This window comes from Temnothorax nylanderi, unplaced genomic scaffold, assembly GCF_030848795.1.
Source record: "Temnothorax nylanderi isolate EJ_2023f unplaced genomic scaffold, tnyl_v1.0 TNYL_tig0021_pilon, whole genome shotgun sequence".
NCBI classification, from domain to species: domain Eukaryota; kingdom Metazoa; phylum Arthropoda; class Insecta; order Hymenoptera; family Formicidae; genus Temnothorax; species Temnothorax nylanderi.
Genome location: NW_027249083.1, coordinates 211,360 through 228,144, shown reverse-complemented (window position 1 = coordinate 228,144; position 16,785 = coordinate 211,360). Strand labels below are relative to the sequence as shown.

Genomic DNA, 16,785 nt, shown 5'->3' with positions numbered 1-16,785 from the left:
AGAACTCGTTTTATTACGCACAAAAGTTGAGACTCGCAATGGTCCACGACAAGCGATGTATTTGCGATCAAATGATCAGTTCGCGTATCATTAAGTGCGATAATCGGTAAACCGATATGAATCCATCCTTCTTGCGTGAATACATTTTGTGGTCAGGATTACCGCATTTATATTATGTAAAAGCCATCCGATAATGGATAACAACGGCATTATCCATACGCAGAGCAGATCCTGTTAACGGATAAACACGATTCGTTGCGGTCTCGCCCATCAATTTTGTAGTCATCCATTTTAAGTATGCATCAGAATGAAATATCAATATTGGTCGAAATGTATTCTAATCTACAGTCAAATTCGTGATAATACATGCTGAAATACGCGCGTGTACTAAACCCATGTCATCAAATAAACGAGCGCTATAGTTAACAACTAAATAGCTAATCGTAATAGTAATTATGATAATGTATATCGATCTGCATGTTAGAAAATATCAATTGACGAAAAATGATGAATAATGAAGAGTTAAATGATAAACAGCAGAAAAGATAGACTTTTCTCCAACTTTTTGCTTTTTGATATTTATTATTTTGCAAGAATGAGTTACGATATGATATCATTTACTGCTAAATTTCTTATCGCATGAAAGAAGCGACGAGTAATTGAAATCGCGAGTGCAGTCGCAGAAATATACTTTTTGCTGTGTACGTTATGGCGGGCTATGGTGTTTTTCGTATTGGACGTCTCGACGAAGACCGGCGACGGCGGGGAATTCTTATTACTTCATTCGTCTCATTAGCGAGTCTGCATTCGTTGATGCGCACCAGTGAACAGGAACGGGAATTAATAGAAGAGTCGGAGAGAAGAATGAAAAACGGCGGTAGGAGAAAGAGAAAGACGCATGTTATTTCCAAAATAAGAAATATCAAAAGTCGCCTGCTCGATTTTAACAATATATCGACGCACAACGACGTACTGAAGGATTCCTAGAAATATTCCGCGATGCTTTCGATAGGAAGCACATTTCTATTGCAGATCATCGTTTCTCCGAAGCCCAAGTCATATCGATACTCGAATGCGCATAAAATGAATTTATAATCGAGCAATAAAATGAATCATTTCGTAATAATGTCGTAAATATTCGTTTATGTAATTTATAGTCGATAAATTTGTTTTTATTTTTCCTCTAAATGCGACGAATTTATTAAGAATCGTGTTTGCCTGAGTCAAATAAAAATATTTAGTATTCTCAGCTTTAACTTGTTTTTAAATGCTTTATTTCTTATAATCAAATGCAAAAATTTTTGAAGGAATCGCAGTACAATTTGCAATTAAAAACAAAGTAGAAATCTCGAACTGCTATTATTCGAATGATTTAGCGTGTTGTTTCAAACCACTCTAATCTCGAAGGACCGTTAAAGGAAAGTTATGTTCGGAGAGAATTAAACTACCAATCGGGTACTCCATCTTTCTCCTCAATCAACCGGTTTATTTTTTCGCCGAGTGCAAATCCTCGAATTACATCTGAGGTACAAGTGTTCTGTGTTCTCTTGAATTTCGGTTTGACGTGGCGGGTAAAAGGAAGAAAAGAGAAAAGGGAAAAAAGTAGCCGTCTTGCAAGGCGATGCATCTCGAAAGCAAAAATAAAAGTGGAAGCAAAGACGCGTAATGTTTTTTATTTGAGACAGAATGGGATTTCTTGGTCAAAGGAGTCGCGGGGAGCATATCAAGTCAAGGGGAAATAAATATTTAAACGTTTGCCTTTTCGCTATCCTCTCGACGATAACGGCATGAAAATAACATGTGCGTGTGCTAGTCGAAACAAAAAATTTTTTTCTTCTAAGTTTTTTTCCTTCTTAGGTTTGTAGTTCAGTTAAATCATGATTCTCTTCTCCTCTCGACGCTGAAAACTGTCAAATTTGCAGAAAAAGATGTTTAAGCAAATTTACGAAATTTTATTCGAGATTTAATTATCAAAATTAAAACATGACAAATAAACAGTCTCTCTCGAAATCTTCATCGAGAAGAAGTTTGCTTGAAATCCGTCGAGTAACATTAAAATGAAGATCGAGGTCTCTGGGTCATTCTGTACGTGAATGAAGAATTGTTGGAGATATAAAAGCAATCGGGCGGTAGGACGACCTTAAAAAGATTTTATCGCAATCTCCGAGGAAGTAGCGAAAATATAGAGCAGGTCGTTTTCGTCCGCGAAGAAAAGTTTTCGCGGAAAGCTGAAAGCGGCTAAAGATAAAACGTTAATGCAGATAGAAGCGAAGACGGCTTGAAACAATGGTCGTGAAGCAATTTTTTAAGACGGAATCCCGTTTTATCGCGAATGCAGCCATTGTCCGCTATGCGGGAGACAATATAAACGCACTTATTAATAATTATCAAATTAATAATTATATGGCTATCGGTTGACCTTAGTATGGACATTGATAAAATTGTTTAATAGTATTTCACGATCACGTCTCTGCGCATTGGCTCTAGTACGGTAGACCTTGATCGAAGAATTATTACGCACCCGTGATAACGCGAAGCAAAGCGTCTTTGTGAAAAGACAGCTGGACGTAATTGTTGATAATTCTGGAATAAAGCTTTTTCTGTAGAAAGAACATGAGATTAAATGCTGCGAAATTTACGCAAATGTTTTATTTTCTGTCAATATTAGTAGTAATTTCTATTTATATTATATGGTAGCATAATAACAATACTAATGATATATAAATAAATACTATGTATATATCACATGGGTATTATTAATAAATTATTAAATAATTTATAGATTATTCAAATAATATCTTTTTTATATCGAGGATGTTAAGAGATTTAACAGGTTCAATTATAACATTGCATGACGGTTCTTGCGGATAAAGAAAGCAAGTGATTACATCATGCGAAAGAAGACAGGAATAGTAACTGGAGAGTAGCAGGTTTCGCTGACGGTAATCCAAGACGCGAAAGGACCACTTAACACCTATTCGCGGCAATTAACCCCAACTGGGATGACGAACTTGAACTATCTTCTTCTTTCCTCTTCGTCTAATTCGATGCACATTCGAGAAATTTACTTTTCGAGTTTGAAATAACGATCGCACATAATTCGTGATTACATATTTGCACGTAATATTAATCGAGAGTACGTCAAACGTACATGTCAACTTATCAATCTAGAAAATGTTTTATTAGAAGAATTAACTAGGTTTTCGTCGAGTTGAGTTAAAACCGAACATATACATAAGCCGACATTTCGACATCCACAAGTTTTCGTCGCGTTTGGAATGGTAGCGTCGAGGATTGTTGTTTTCAAAAATGGAAACATCGTCATTGTGCACATCGACAATTCCGTCTATTCCTCGGTGAGGAATCTCTATTCTTCTGAATATTGGTGTGTTAGTGCAGTAGGCGAGTCTGAATTTGTAGAACGGGCGGTCAGCGCGGATGAAAGGGACTCTCTTAAAGCCATAAATGACACGCATTGAGCTTGCAGTCTCTTTATGCATACGGATTCGCGCGAGGGTGTAATTGCATCCAGTGGAAAGCGATGAATGTCGAATTAAATAGAACGGAGATGCCCAATAGGAACTGACTAAATGCCCACTATGCCGATCTATTGCGATATTATGCTTTGGATACCCGCATCACGCTAATTAGGTCTGCACACGGCTATGCATCTCTATATCCTACTCTATATTCCACTTCAACTTCTGTACAAATTATATGCGAATATTTTATTTAGTTTCTCAAGATCTCTCCCATGTCGCTTCTTTTTTTTTGGATAAAATTTCTACAATTTTTAAATTAGTTTGGAAGTGAAAAATTTTTGAGTCGAGAACTTTGTAAAGATCTTATTTGCATGAGCAGATATTGAAATAACGGATGTAAAATGACTTGCGGACTTCAAATGCAGTTTCTGAAATGGTATTTTAACAGTTATTTAATGCGTAATTTATACTGAATTATATCATATGCATTATTTAAAATAAATTGTCATATTGGTCGCAATGGAAATCTGTTAATCTTAGGTATATTTTAAATATTTAGAACAAAATCTCTTCTTCGCGAAATCAATTAACAGGTGCATATATATAGAATCCTTGCAATATCGTAAAAGAGTCAATGCACTGAATCTTCACAACTGTAAAAGTTATTTAACGTTTGCTTTGCGATATACACATCGCGCGTTGTGCTGACAGAGGAAATTTATTTGCGAACGTAACGACAACTAAACGCGCTTAACGATAAGATGAGTGATATGGCAAGTATATACAAGCGATTGTTTAACCGTGTGCGTCGCTGTGCAAACAATTCTCAGTATCGGCGAAGAGTATCTTATGCGAGTGCAATTACCGCTCGGCGGTGTTTCAACCGTGCGAGTGATTTTCATGACTCCACACGATGAAACGTTTGTTGTTTCAAAATGCCTCCCAGAACCGTAAAGTCTGTTCGTTGATGCTCTTACGAGCCCTTTATGCGTATGGATCCACTCGAGGATGAAATTACACTCCCCCCAAAAAGAGGTGATCGATTATTGACGGAGCCAATCCGACGTTAGATAAATGCCGCAACTTCGGTCAGTTGCGGTCGTATTATAGATGAGGTGGATGACCCATGATATGACATTGATTTTATGACATTTTATTCATTTTTATCATCTTTCTCAAGGAATCATTAAACATGTAACCAATTTTAATATGCAAAATTGAGAATTTCTTTTTGAGAGAAAAAGAGAAATATAATAAGACAATAAGAAGTTCAAATATCGTATATATTTTTTATGCATTCCATAAAATCGATGTTAATGTATGTATAGTAAATAGCAATGTAATTTTAAAAGTGTTTTGGCATTGTTTATGATATTTGGCATTTCAAGATATTTCGTTATGTTATTGTGTGGGTTGTTATAAAAAAAAAAATCGCATCAATACCTCAATAGCAAACCGATTTTTCACTCGTGCACCTCCATGTTACGCTCGAGTGCATATTAATCCGTTAAAAGCGGCAAAATCGTCTCAGAAAACGCAAACAAATACATGAACGAGCATACGATCTGGATATTCGATCCGCGAAGCCAATTCGTCACTAAGCCTTGCAAATGCCATGATAAGCTGCTTTGGATTGACGCCGGCTCTATCAAATGCGAATGAGGCTATTCTAGCGAAAAAAAGAACGACAAATTCAACTCTCAACGACTAGTGTGAAGCATCATCGCCGATACAAAAATTGCTTTCACGGTAGCGCCGACGCATCGCTTGTAGAGATGAATATACAGATAGCGTGAAATTTGCGTTCCATTTTTGGCGAGATTTCGAAAGCGGCGAAACGTGCGGAATATTGTGCAGAATTGAACGTCCGTAGCTATATATTGAAAATCCATCATCCTCTGTTCCATATCCCGACGAACGATTGCGCGAACGATCCATGAAAAAGAGCCCGTCTCCATATCGTGTAATCGATAATCGCTATTTGCGGCAGCTATATCCTAATCAATAAGCGCGCAGCTCGCTTTTACGTGTGTGGGATAAAATGTAGGAAAGTTAGCAGCGTCCATTATGTATTGGGAGACTCTTCTGACGAGTGGAGCTATAATTATGTTGTTTAATTGGCTAACGAGAGCGGGCGGGAATCGGCAAAGCGGTGCAGAAACGAACCCCTGATTGGTCCATTCACTAAACTCGGCCGCGTTTATTCACGTTGTGATTAATCCGAAAATGCTACGTTGATTGCCCGTGAGTACCGGTATCATGTTCGTCACATGATAATCTCTCTTAAACGCTTTTCTATAGTGAATTATGTTACGATCGCGTCAATTTTCGATATATATTTATAATGGATTGGACCTAAAAAGTTAATTTTTAAAATTAATTTCAGAAAAGCTTGAAATCTTTATTATCTTTATTAATTAATTACATAATATTTCATTATGTTAATTACATATCATCGCGCAATTACACAGATTTCCGTACATTTTGTAGGTTCGTTGTGTGAGATGTGGAGATTCAAATTTTTATCAATAACGCATGTTACCATGAGACGAGTTGTTATTTTAACGGCAGAAGAACTTTCTTTACTTTCACGTTATTTCGCCGGGATATTTTCTTGTTGTTCAGCATACATTTTTCTCTAAAATTACATAGGATACATACGGTATTTATACTCTACGCACATATATTGCTTCTCTTTTGTTTGGTTTTCTTGCAAGTTTCGCAAACATTTCTCGCAGAAAATCGTATGCTTATAATAAAAATAATTGATTGTATATAAAATTTATTAATAAACAAAGGAATTTCGTAATTATGTTATAATGCTAAGATTATTTTACGAATTTTATTCCGAAAGAGAAATAACGCTACTTTTAGCGGATGGAAGAAATTCACACGTTCGCTGATGGTTTGCTCATCGAAAAAGAATATACACTGTTACGTTGATGTAGCGTATATAACGAAAGAAATGAGACAGCGCTGAGAATTACGTGACGTGCATGCCGTGCGAGATATATAAGAACGCGCGATTATGGCCGTCGTTCTTCGCCGAGAGAGCCATGTAGCTGCGGTATTTGCGCGCAGCTACAATCGTGGGGACACGTGTGAAATTGGGATGCGAGCCATGGGAACACGAAACGCAGATCCGCCTTCGCATGTGCACCGATCTGACGCGCGCATTCGCCCACCGCGTGCCGAATTAGCTGTGTCCTAATTGTCCGCCGCTAATTCACCTCCGCGGCCATTGCGCTGTACCATCGCGCGAACCATCTTTGCGCGACCACCAGCGCGGCGCGTCTCTCGAACTTGCCGCTCGTGCGAGTTGCACCAATTGCTGAACCATAAAATAGCGCTTCCGCCGTGATTTCACTCAATTTCTTCAATTGATACTGTGGAATGTAAAATGTCTCTAGTCCCCTAAGTAAAGATAACAAGTTCTTGTTGTACTTACTAATACAACATCGAACTAGTTTTATTACATAAATCATGTGAGTAATTAATAACACAATGTTAACATGGTTAATATAATTTGAAGCGTAACGTTAATATAGTATAATATAATATCGTTTGGGAAAACGATTTACTGACAAAGAAATTTTAGAATAAAGTTATTTAACTTATATGGCAAACAAGTAAACTTGTGAATTGGTTTACAAGTCCTTAATTTCGATTATAGGAAATATAAAGAATATTTTTGAAAGACATGAAGAGAAAAGTCTATGTGAATTCAAAATTGAGAATAAGAAATTCCGTCGTGCATTACAAATAAAATATGAAAAGTATATATCTATATATAAAGATGAGAACTGTCGTTGAGACTCTCTTCGATCGTCTTTACATTTCTGGTATACTATTCTCGAATTTCTGCGATGGGTTTTGTTCTTGAATTATGCTCGGCACTCGAAGTGGAAAGTGGGATACAAGTTGTTTCCCCGTCGAAAGAAACTTATATGTATTTGTATCGAAAATATTTTACGAAACAGGAAGGTGCGAACAACTTTTGCGCTTCTTTCTGTTTTGTATCCGGTCGAACGTCGCAAAAATTGTTTTTTATTCGGACGTAATCGGGCGATGGCTTTCAGCTCACTCTTCGATTTTTGTCGAATTTGCAACACCTTTTCAGGTCAATGACACGCGCACGATATACAGTTGCTTGATTAACGACGTGGACGGATTTGTATTCGACCATTTGCCTGTGTAAGCTATTACTACGACAGACCAGATGGCGGAGTCTAGTTGGCTATGCTATCTGCCCTATATAGGATGACCCACGCCGTAAATCAGGATTATCTTGGAACCTCGACCGAGATATGGAAAATGGCTGAAACACAAATGTCGTACCCCTTTCCTGAAATATAATTTCCATTTACCCAAATATCTCCGAATTCGCATAATCTTTCGATCATCCTAACGCTCTCAGGACTCAGGACCGAACAATGTTTCAAACATCTCTCGTGATGCAATTTTTCATCGTTCGCTCAGCATACGTCAGTTTAGCATACTATTATAAATGAAATATGCGTAATTTCAATCTGAAGAAATTATTCATTTTGAAGCAAGATTGAAATGTGTAGATGATGAAAAGTAGACATTTAATATTTATAATTAATCTATTACAAATTTCCCATTTTATTTTTCTCTGAACCTTTCGATCAACATAGTAAATAAATTAATTATGATGTATACATATACCTACTAATTAAGAAATCATAAACCGTTACGTTGTTTGGGTTGAATGTTACATTGTGAGATCAGGGAATGTGTAACGATAATTCTAACAACTCCAGATAGTACATTTACCGATCGAACGATGCAAACATCGTAAAAATTGCAATTATCGTACATTTATGTCGTAAATATCAGCGAGTATCGATGTTGCTTTGAGAAACGTTGTCTTGCAAGAGTATGCAATCATCAATAGGGATGATTCACGTCGAGTCGTCAGAATTCTCGCGATGCACAGCGATTCGCTATGCGATGCTGCATAACCAGATCCGATTTCCGCGTATCGTGTACGCACAGCCACTTGTCCGACAGGAAATTAATGACAAATCGACCGGCTGGCTTAACGAGTTACCCGATAGGCTTAAATCCATCGCGCCGTAATTGTGATATAGCTGGAGATACACAGTCCAATTACATTGGCGCGCGAGAGTTATTCGTTCGACTTGCGCTTGTTCCGTTTTGCATACCGATGGCAATTGTCGGGAGCGCCGCGAAAATGGAGGTGCAGGAGGCACAAAACTCGTTCCTCTGAATGCGTCCTGTCGCGGATGCATAACGACACGCGCACGGTTTCATAACTTACAAACGTCAGACAGAGAAATTCGAAAGCGTGTAAGGTCCGCACAGGATAATAATGGCAATGAGATAGGCTAGAGTGTAATGATATTTATAATTCATAATAGCACCAACAATACCGCGTTCCCTTCTTACGATTCTTATGATATACAACTCTAATGCACCTTGGGAAAGGCAACCGGTATATCTTCGTGAATTGCAATTTTACACGCAATTTTTCTTCCGTGTCCGGAAATTTGCTCAAGCTCTTTCGAAAGCACGCTTTACTCACATCTCGCTATATCTTTTTACGGAACGTAATCGATATTGAAATTTTTTTCGGAGAAAAGCTCGAATAGAAGAATCGATAACATTGTGCAGACGCATATGACGAATGTGATTCCCATCCTGGTTTACATTTTATGTTTCTGTTATGTACTGGTAGAATATAGCAAAGGATATCCGAGAATTCGTTCAAAGCGATAAACTTTGCGTGTTCCATCTGATTGAAACCGATGAATCCAAAGAAACGCGCGACGTGAGACGCGGGTTTCATTCGCATTTTAACGCGAATCTCATTAGCACGCATTTGCGTCCCGCGCGTCACGCCGACCTGTATAAAACCGCACGTGCAACCAGTTATCATCGCGGTATTAGTCGGCATTACTCAAATATTAAATATCCGTTATTCGCGCGCGAGAGAAGCACGTTGGGCGTGACGGCGCGGCGGTCGGATTTTATTTGAATTTAATCACAGGGCAAAGTGCCCGTATTAACCGGGATACGTGCTCTCCGTGCAGCGGCGAGAAGGAGGAGAAGAAGGAGAAGGAGAGGACGGGAGGGAATTTAATATCCGCTATAAGCGAGCGCATTCGCATATGTGGCACACGAATAGGAATAGCCGGCTGGCCGAATTGTCCGAACAAATTTGCGCGCCCGTCGTCACGGAAACACACGGAAAATGCGCAACGCGAAAGCCGCGATTCTGCAACGGCAGCACGGTTTATATACGGATCACTTTGTTCGACGTGCAAAAATTTCGCGCGTCCGCGTCCGTAACGTTCGCGTAACGTTCTTCCCTTCCTCGTGTGATTTTACGACGGACAGGTATCGTACACTTGCGGAGCGAGTTTGGCGTGGCTATCAAACGCACGTCACACCCGGTCGGTCGGAATGATTCGTTGTTGCTGTATCAGAACTCACGAACTGTTATTACAGTTCATCCGATCGCACTCAAATATTTTCACGATAAATATTTGCAAGCTTTCCGTGATACATTTGTAACGAGATGCATGTACGTCACATGTGTAGCAGTTATTTATTTCGCTATTGGGATTCGTCGAGTTATCTAAATTTAATTGATACGATTCTTAAAATATATGGTTTATATATGTTATAGTAAAATTCAGTAAATGTATACACTTACAAGAGCTATATAATTACTAATTTATAAGTATGAGTGTGGTGAGATAGAAGGGTGGAGGCGCAGTCCCCCCTACCCACCCAAAAAACTAATCTAACCCAACCCAATCTGTATCATTGTGATAATGATACAGATTGGGTTGGGTTAGATTAGTTTTTTGGGTGATAATGATACAGATTGGGTTGGGTTAGATTAGTTTTTTGGGTGGGTAGGGGGGACTGCGCCTCCACCCTTAGATATTGCCGTAAGATATTGCTTATTAAAAGATATAAATTTGAAACATAAAATTTAGTAAATGTATACATTCACTTGTAAATGCATACATTACTAGTAAGTATATATACATTTACTGATTTCACGCTTTTACTGTGACATATATGTATGTATATATATTTGTTATATATTTATAAAATCTTTTAAACGGCATTTTGCGTATTATTATTCTGATTGTTAAAGATTTCTTATAACTTCGCGTTCAAGTTCTCTGCACTGATTGATAATATTAGATTTGTTTTCGTAATAAATACATTGAATTGAGCATTTCTTAAAGAAACAGTAGATTTTATTGGAATTAATACGACATTTTAAATGTATATCAGTATTTAAATTTTATACTGAAGGAACGAACGTCCATACGTTTTACGCGCAAGGATAAAAACACCCATATCCGGTGAGACCCCGGATAAGAGTTGACGGCACTCGCTTCTCGAAACGTGGAGGCGAGAAGAAAAAAAAATTCGATGAGATCGTTCTCCCTCGCGGCCACTGACGCCTTCCCTCGAGCTCTGGTATATTTGCGAGATCCGTTTTTGCCCGCGATTTCTTTTTATTGCCGTCGCCACATTGACGTCAATCTCGCTCCCATAAAAGCCGTCGCACATGTGCGAGGTTCCGTGCACGGTAGCCTCGCGGACGAACGCGCGAACTTGTATCGTCCGTACTGTCGCGCTTTAAAGAGCCAATCAAAATTCCACGTTGACCCACTTTGTGATTGACCAACGATACTACGTGTTCGCGACTCGACGATGCGGCCTGATAATCGCTCCCGAACGTGATCGCGTTCCGACGCGTACGTCGCTGCCCATCGCAGGAAGCTATTATCGCTTCCATGCACCATGTCATCCAAATTGCATGCGAAGCAAGCCGCATGAATAAGGGAGACCCGATGCTTGCGCATCCAGCGGGAAGCGAACTGAAAAAAGTTTATATTTATCCTACCTCAATTTCAACTTTGAAAACATGTTTTGAGAGACAAGCGATATAGACATGTATTTTATGTACTTATATATCGTCCTGCAGTACGCGTGGGAAACGGAGCGATTTCTCTTACTTGATTTGGTAGCAAAGTGACTTTTATAAACGATATGTATGCGCTGGAATCTTCGGGAAAGACATAGTAGGTACCTATGAAATAGACATTCAGTCAGAAAGAAATAACTGTTTTCTTGAGAACTAAAACAGTTGCTCGCAAAGTTACGCTATCTGATTTTTGTTCTCCCTGTGCAATAAGCATCCGCGAGGATAACGATGATCAATCATCTTTTTTCGATAAGCGAACGTTATAATTTTCTTATAGGAACAAACAACAAACACTAAATCAGCAATCTACCGTCACTATGTCCAAACGTTAAAATGGATGACTCCACAAATCATGATCCGAATATTTTATTTCGGAACGTGTCGACAGTTCATTCGCGCGATACCGTATCGTATAGCCGATAAAATACTTTAGAGCATATTTTAACGAGAACACTGTTGTTCTCGATCAAATTTTGCAGTCAGCGTACCGAGGATTTATTATCGGGGAATAATTGCCGATGCTGAATATGCATTTATGTGCCGCCGATTTGTCGATACCGGTTCGCCGATATCTGTGTCGATTGTGCGCGCGAGTGAATGCCATGCAATTGAAATTCAGTTTTCCGCGGTACTCGTGAGAAGCGGAGGAAACGTTAAGCAATAATTTCAGTCGATTTACCCACCTACACGGGAAGAATTAGCGAGCTTAATGTGCAGTTGACAGAATGACGAATCGCGCCAGCCGATCCCTCTTCTCGCCCACACGCGCAATACAGTTACCACGCTGGTCCACGCTGGATGTTGAAACGCAACAGCGTATGAAAGTAATGAGTTAATAAGCGTAAAGTTAAATTATTAATTAATAAACGACCGCATTAAATTCAGTAATTTAACGCGGTTGTTTGAATATCTATGTAATGATAATGATAAAGTAACTGTATAGAAATTTACAAAATAATTGTTAAATTACTGCCGAAATAATCCCAAATTGAGCTGATAAATATAAAATTAATATATTCAATAAATCTTCGATCGCGATATATCTATAAGTCACATCTGACATTAATATTTTGAATGAGCTTATATACAGATAAAATTCTGTTGTGTAAAATAATACGTATATATATTTACAGATTTGTATTACGTATAGTATACAAACTTTATTAATTTAATTTAATTCTATTTAATCTCGTTCAATTTTATTTTATGCGATACTTTTAAAATAAATTCCTTGTACAAACATTCAGACCTTTACGAACTTTTCGGAATTACTCTTGCGTTTCTTCAAACGCCGGATTCTCGTATTCGAAACCCGGTTTTCCTTGCGTGGATGAATGCAAATGGTCGGAATGGCATCGTTTCGGATAGAGCATCGACTTCGTTCTCTCGAGTCAACAAAAACAAATCTCTACTAGACGGGTCGATAGTTTTGGTACTCGAGAGCGTCGAGGACGGGGCCGCAGTTAGCCGAATTCACGAAAATAGAGGGCAGACCGGAGATGCTGAATTTACACGTTGTAATAACTAGTGCCGATGTCAAGGACTTTCGTCGATGTAATTACATTGCCGCTGTAGTGCCAGCGAGGGTTGACGTTCGTGTAACAAACAGGAGCAGTTTCCCGCGGTGCAACCGCGAATGCTGCGATGGGGAAAAGTAGCTTCGCTACGCATCGTTGATCGCAATGTTCGATTGAACTCAAAATATCTACTGCTCTATTTGCGGAAAGAGTTTTCCGCCCCCCCCCCCCACGACTTTGGAGAGAATTTTGCGTGCGAGTACCAATGTCGCGCTCGATTGGCTTTGCCATAAAAAATGTTTCACTTTCCGAAATTTATCAACGTCCGAAGGGAAACATTTAATTTAATATGTTTCGTTGTTTATTTTAATTAAACGGCAGTAACAAAACCTCTACAGTTATGAATTTATAGTGTTTATACAGTCAACTGCAAATAGTGATGATGGAATTCACAAAAAAAATTTTTTCGAACTTTTGTATTTGAGTGTTTCATACGTCACACGCACTGAGATGAATTTAGAGCGATTTTTTTCCGTGATAGTGGAAAATTGAATATTTTTGCTCGCGGTGCGAAATTTTGTGACAGTGAAAAATTCGTTTATCGATAATGAGGGACGCCGGCTTAATGGACGTTAAAATGCTTCGTCAGTAGTCGGATAATTATTTATTGGCGGCCGTTGAATAATTTTTGACGCCGACGCGGTCCTTCGGTGAAACGTTAAATATTGCATGCAACATACTTTTTTGCATGCGCATCCCGTAAGCTCTTTTTGGCGCGTTGCTTAATTTCCATGTAATCGAATGCATAAGGGTGGAAAGCGGCGATGTCCGGTATATGAAAAAAAAGGTGCAAGAACAGGCAGCTCCCGATCGATATACCAACGTTCACCAAGTATATATATATATATATATTCATTAATGCAGAAGCTTCGTAAAAAGCTTTGTAAAACTACGTATTACGATGTAGACCCCCGATGCACCCTTTTTTTCAACGTTGCCTGTCGCTTGTTAACACTTGAGTAGTTCTGCAAGAGTCACTTGACTTATAAAGTTAGGTACTGGATTTAGTATGAAGTGAAAGCACAAAGTCCTTTAACCCTACAGGTAGAAAAAAATCTAATGTTTTATCAGGAAAGAAAGGAATTTTTAAAGGTTTTGTCGAATCTTGGAATTTTAAATTTGCATTATATCTTTTGCCAGAATTGAAGATTAAAATTTCCATTTTAAAATTTCCATTTTGCATTACATGCTTTAACGAACGCAACATTTTAACATCAGTTTAATTAATTGATTGATTGTTACAGGTCCGTCCCCAGACTTTAGCACACATACACTGGTGAGACCGCGAGTGTATCACGGCAGGACAAAAAGGCAGATCTCGTCAACCAAAGAGAATGTGAGTTCAGCTATTTTTTGAAAAAGGTCTTTAAAATCTCATAAAATAATGTAATACGTGTGCTATATCCCGCAGCTTCTAAAATGCTACTCAGGCTCGATCGCGATATCATTATTTTAAAAAAATACTATATTCAAGGATTTCCTAAATCAGCTCTCTTTCATCCCCCTTTGTCGTGTCATATAACACTTGACCTGTAAATATGAATCATGATAACGTTTTTTCGTAAGATAACGATTTTTATTTATGATTCTCCCGCATAAATTTCGTCAATACATCTAATCTTTCTCTGGTAGAGAGACTTTCTCTGCTTCTCTCGTAACCATTAAAGATTATTTATGTGACAAAAAATTTTAATCGACCATCCTCTCACGCTCTATGACATTGTTTGTAATGTAATGCGCTTCACTTTCATCCTATTATGTGGTATCCTACACGAAATTACAATTTAGTTTTACGCTCGCTCCGATTTATCGAAACGCACCGGATATTCCGGAAACTTGGCGAAGGCCAACGCCCGCGATCTGTGACCTTCGGCGTAATGCATTGTTCGCTATCAGCCGCGATCACCGAATAGCTTTTTTCCCGCAAACTTTCGCGCGGCTGCACGCGGTGTTCGCCATTTGCTCGGGTGGATTACGATGCGAAACGCGCATCGGCGACGGGTGCAACAATTTCAATGCAAATGTCGCGGCGTGCAACGAATACAAAACCCACCGAGGGTCGCCGTGCTATTAGATAGGATGGCGCCGCAAATAGAGAGAGAGAGAGAGAGAGAGAGAGAGAGAGAGAGAGAGAGAGAGAGAGAGAGAGAGAGAGAGAGAGAGAGAGAGAGAGAGAAAAATTCGACCGACGTTTTGCCATTGCCAGTGGCAGATTCGGAAAAATCCGTCAGGGGAAATATGCAACAGAGAGGTTGCTGTATGAAAGATAGACATTTCGGTTTTTCCTCTTTCGATGCCCATCGAAGAGCTTATTTTCAAAAGAAATATAACATTTTTGGTGAAAACAGAGGAATACATTTCCGGATATATCGTATCAACTATCAAATAAAAAATATTGACGACTAGTATTGGTCGCAAGTTTTGAAGATTTTTTAGAAATATCAGTCCCAATTCTTTCTAAGTTTTCATAGATTTAGAAGTGGCTAGGATATTTATTAATATTATTTTGCAACTATTTTAAACTCTATTCAAACATCTGAAACATTTTCTGTTAATGTTCTTCTCGTATAGATAATGGATTAATTTCAGAAATATGTTGAGAAAAAATATTATATATAAGAAACGAGTACTCTATGATCACACAGAAAATAAGAACGTCTTTTAGTCGACTACGCAATAACATTTCCGTTTACTGGAAAGCCATGTAACGTCGAGATATAAAGTAACGTTTCATTTCTGTGAAAGCCGTTTTGAATACAGCGCGTTCTTGTATTTTTATCCTATCTTCGCCTCTTTCTTGGCGTAACGTACCACGTAATAGAAGATGGCAGGCAGAAGGGCAGACTTACAGGAACAACAACGGAATTTACATTGGGTGTACACTCGTCTCGGTGACGTCTCTCTTGAATCCGTTATTTGGCAGGCGCCACAATGGACCTGCACGTACGTCACTTTGCGAGTACGACATGTAACAAACATACTCGCGATAGTTCGCATCCCTCTAAATTCCGACCGATAAAGAAATGGAACAACGGAAACAGGAATGTTTTACAACTTGACCTTTGAATTTGTAATACGACAATACGATTTATCTATTTATTTATTTGATAGTTTTTATGTTAAGAATAAATCTACATATTACAGAGAGGAAAGAAGAAAAGACAGAATACATTAAGAAAATAATTGTTTAATTTGTTAATATAAAATTTACTCTCATATATAGATGCTTTTAATTAATAATATTTAATTTATATATTAAACGTAAAATATTTATTAATCCTAACGCATAATTTTTATTCATTCTAATACAATTTGTTAGAACATAAAATTAAATTCTCAGATTTTACTACATTAATTTTCCACGCCATAATTTGTACTTCTTTATTAGATATATAATATTGTAATATAATATTGGTAAACCAAAACGCAGATGATACATATCTATGGACCAGATCACCAGAGGATTGACCGTATGCACTCCGACGAGTAAAGTAATTCTGCCGGGCAATATCGCCCTGTTCCATGAGCAATAAAAAATAACAATAAAAAATGTCGCGGCGGAATATCACGCGAGTAGCCTGTGTTTTAGTGGGGCATTCTTATGGCACATTCAAACGTCGTGAACAATTCGCTTTATTGGCCTCCATCCAGCACAGTCGTCCGCGATCGTCGTACATTATTATAAACTGCAATATAAACTGCATATAAACTGCAATAACACCGCATG

At 38.3% G+C, this 16,785-nt stretch overlaps 1 protein-coding gene across 1 annotated transcript in view; it reads left to right on the top strand.

Annotated features, from left to right (window-relative positions):
• Nucleotides 1-16,785, top strand: part of Meltrin (disintegrin and metalloproteinase domain-containing protein meltrin) — an 80,641-nt gene that overhangs the window by 36,005 nt on the left and 27,851 nt on the right. Inside the window, exon 2 of the mRNA XM_071700137.1 lies at nucleotides 14,303-14,394. Within this exon, the coding sequence (XP_071556238.1) occupies nucleotides 14,303-14,394 (92 nt within the window). The remainder of the gene's footprint in view (nucleotides 1-14,302; nucleotides 14,395-16,785) is intronic.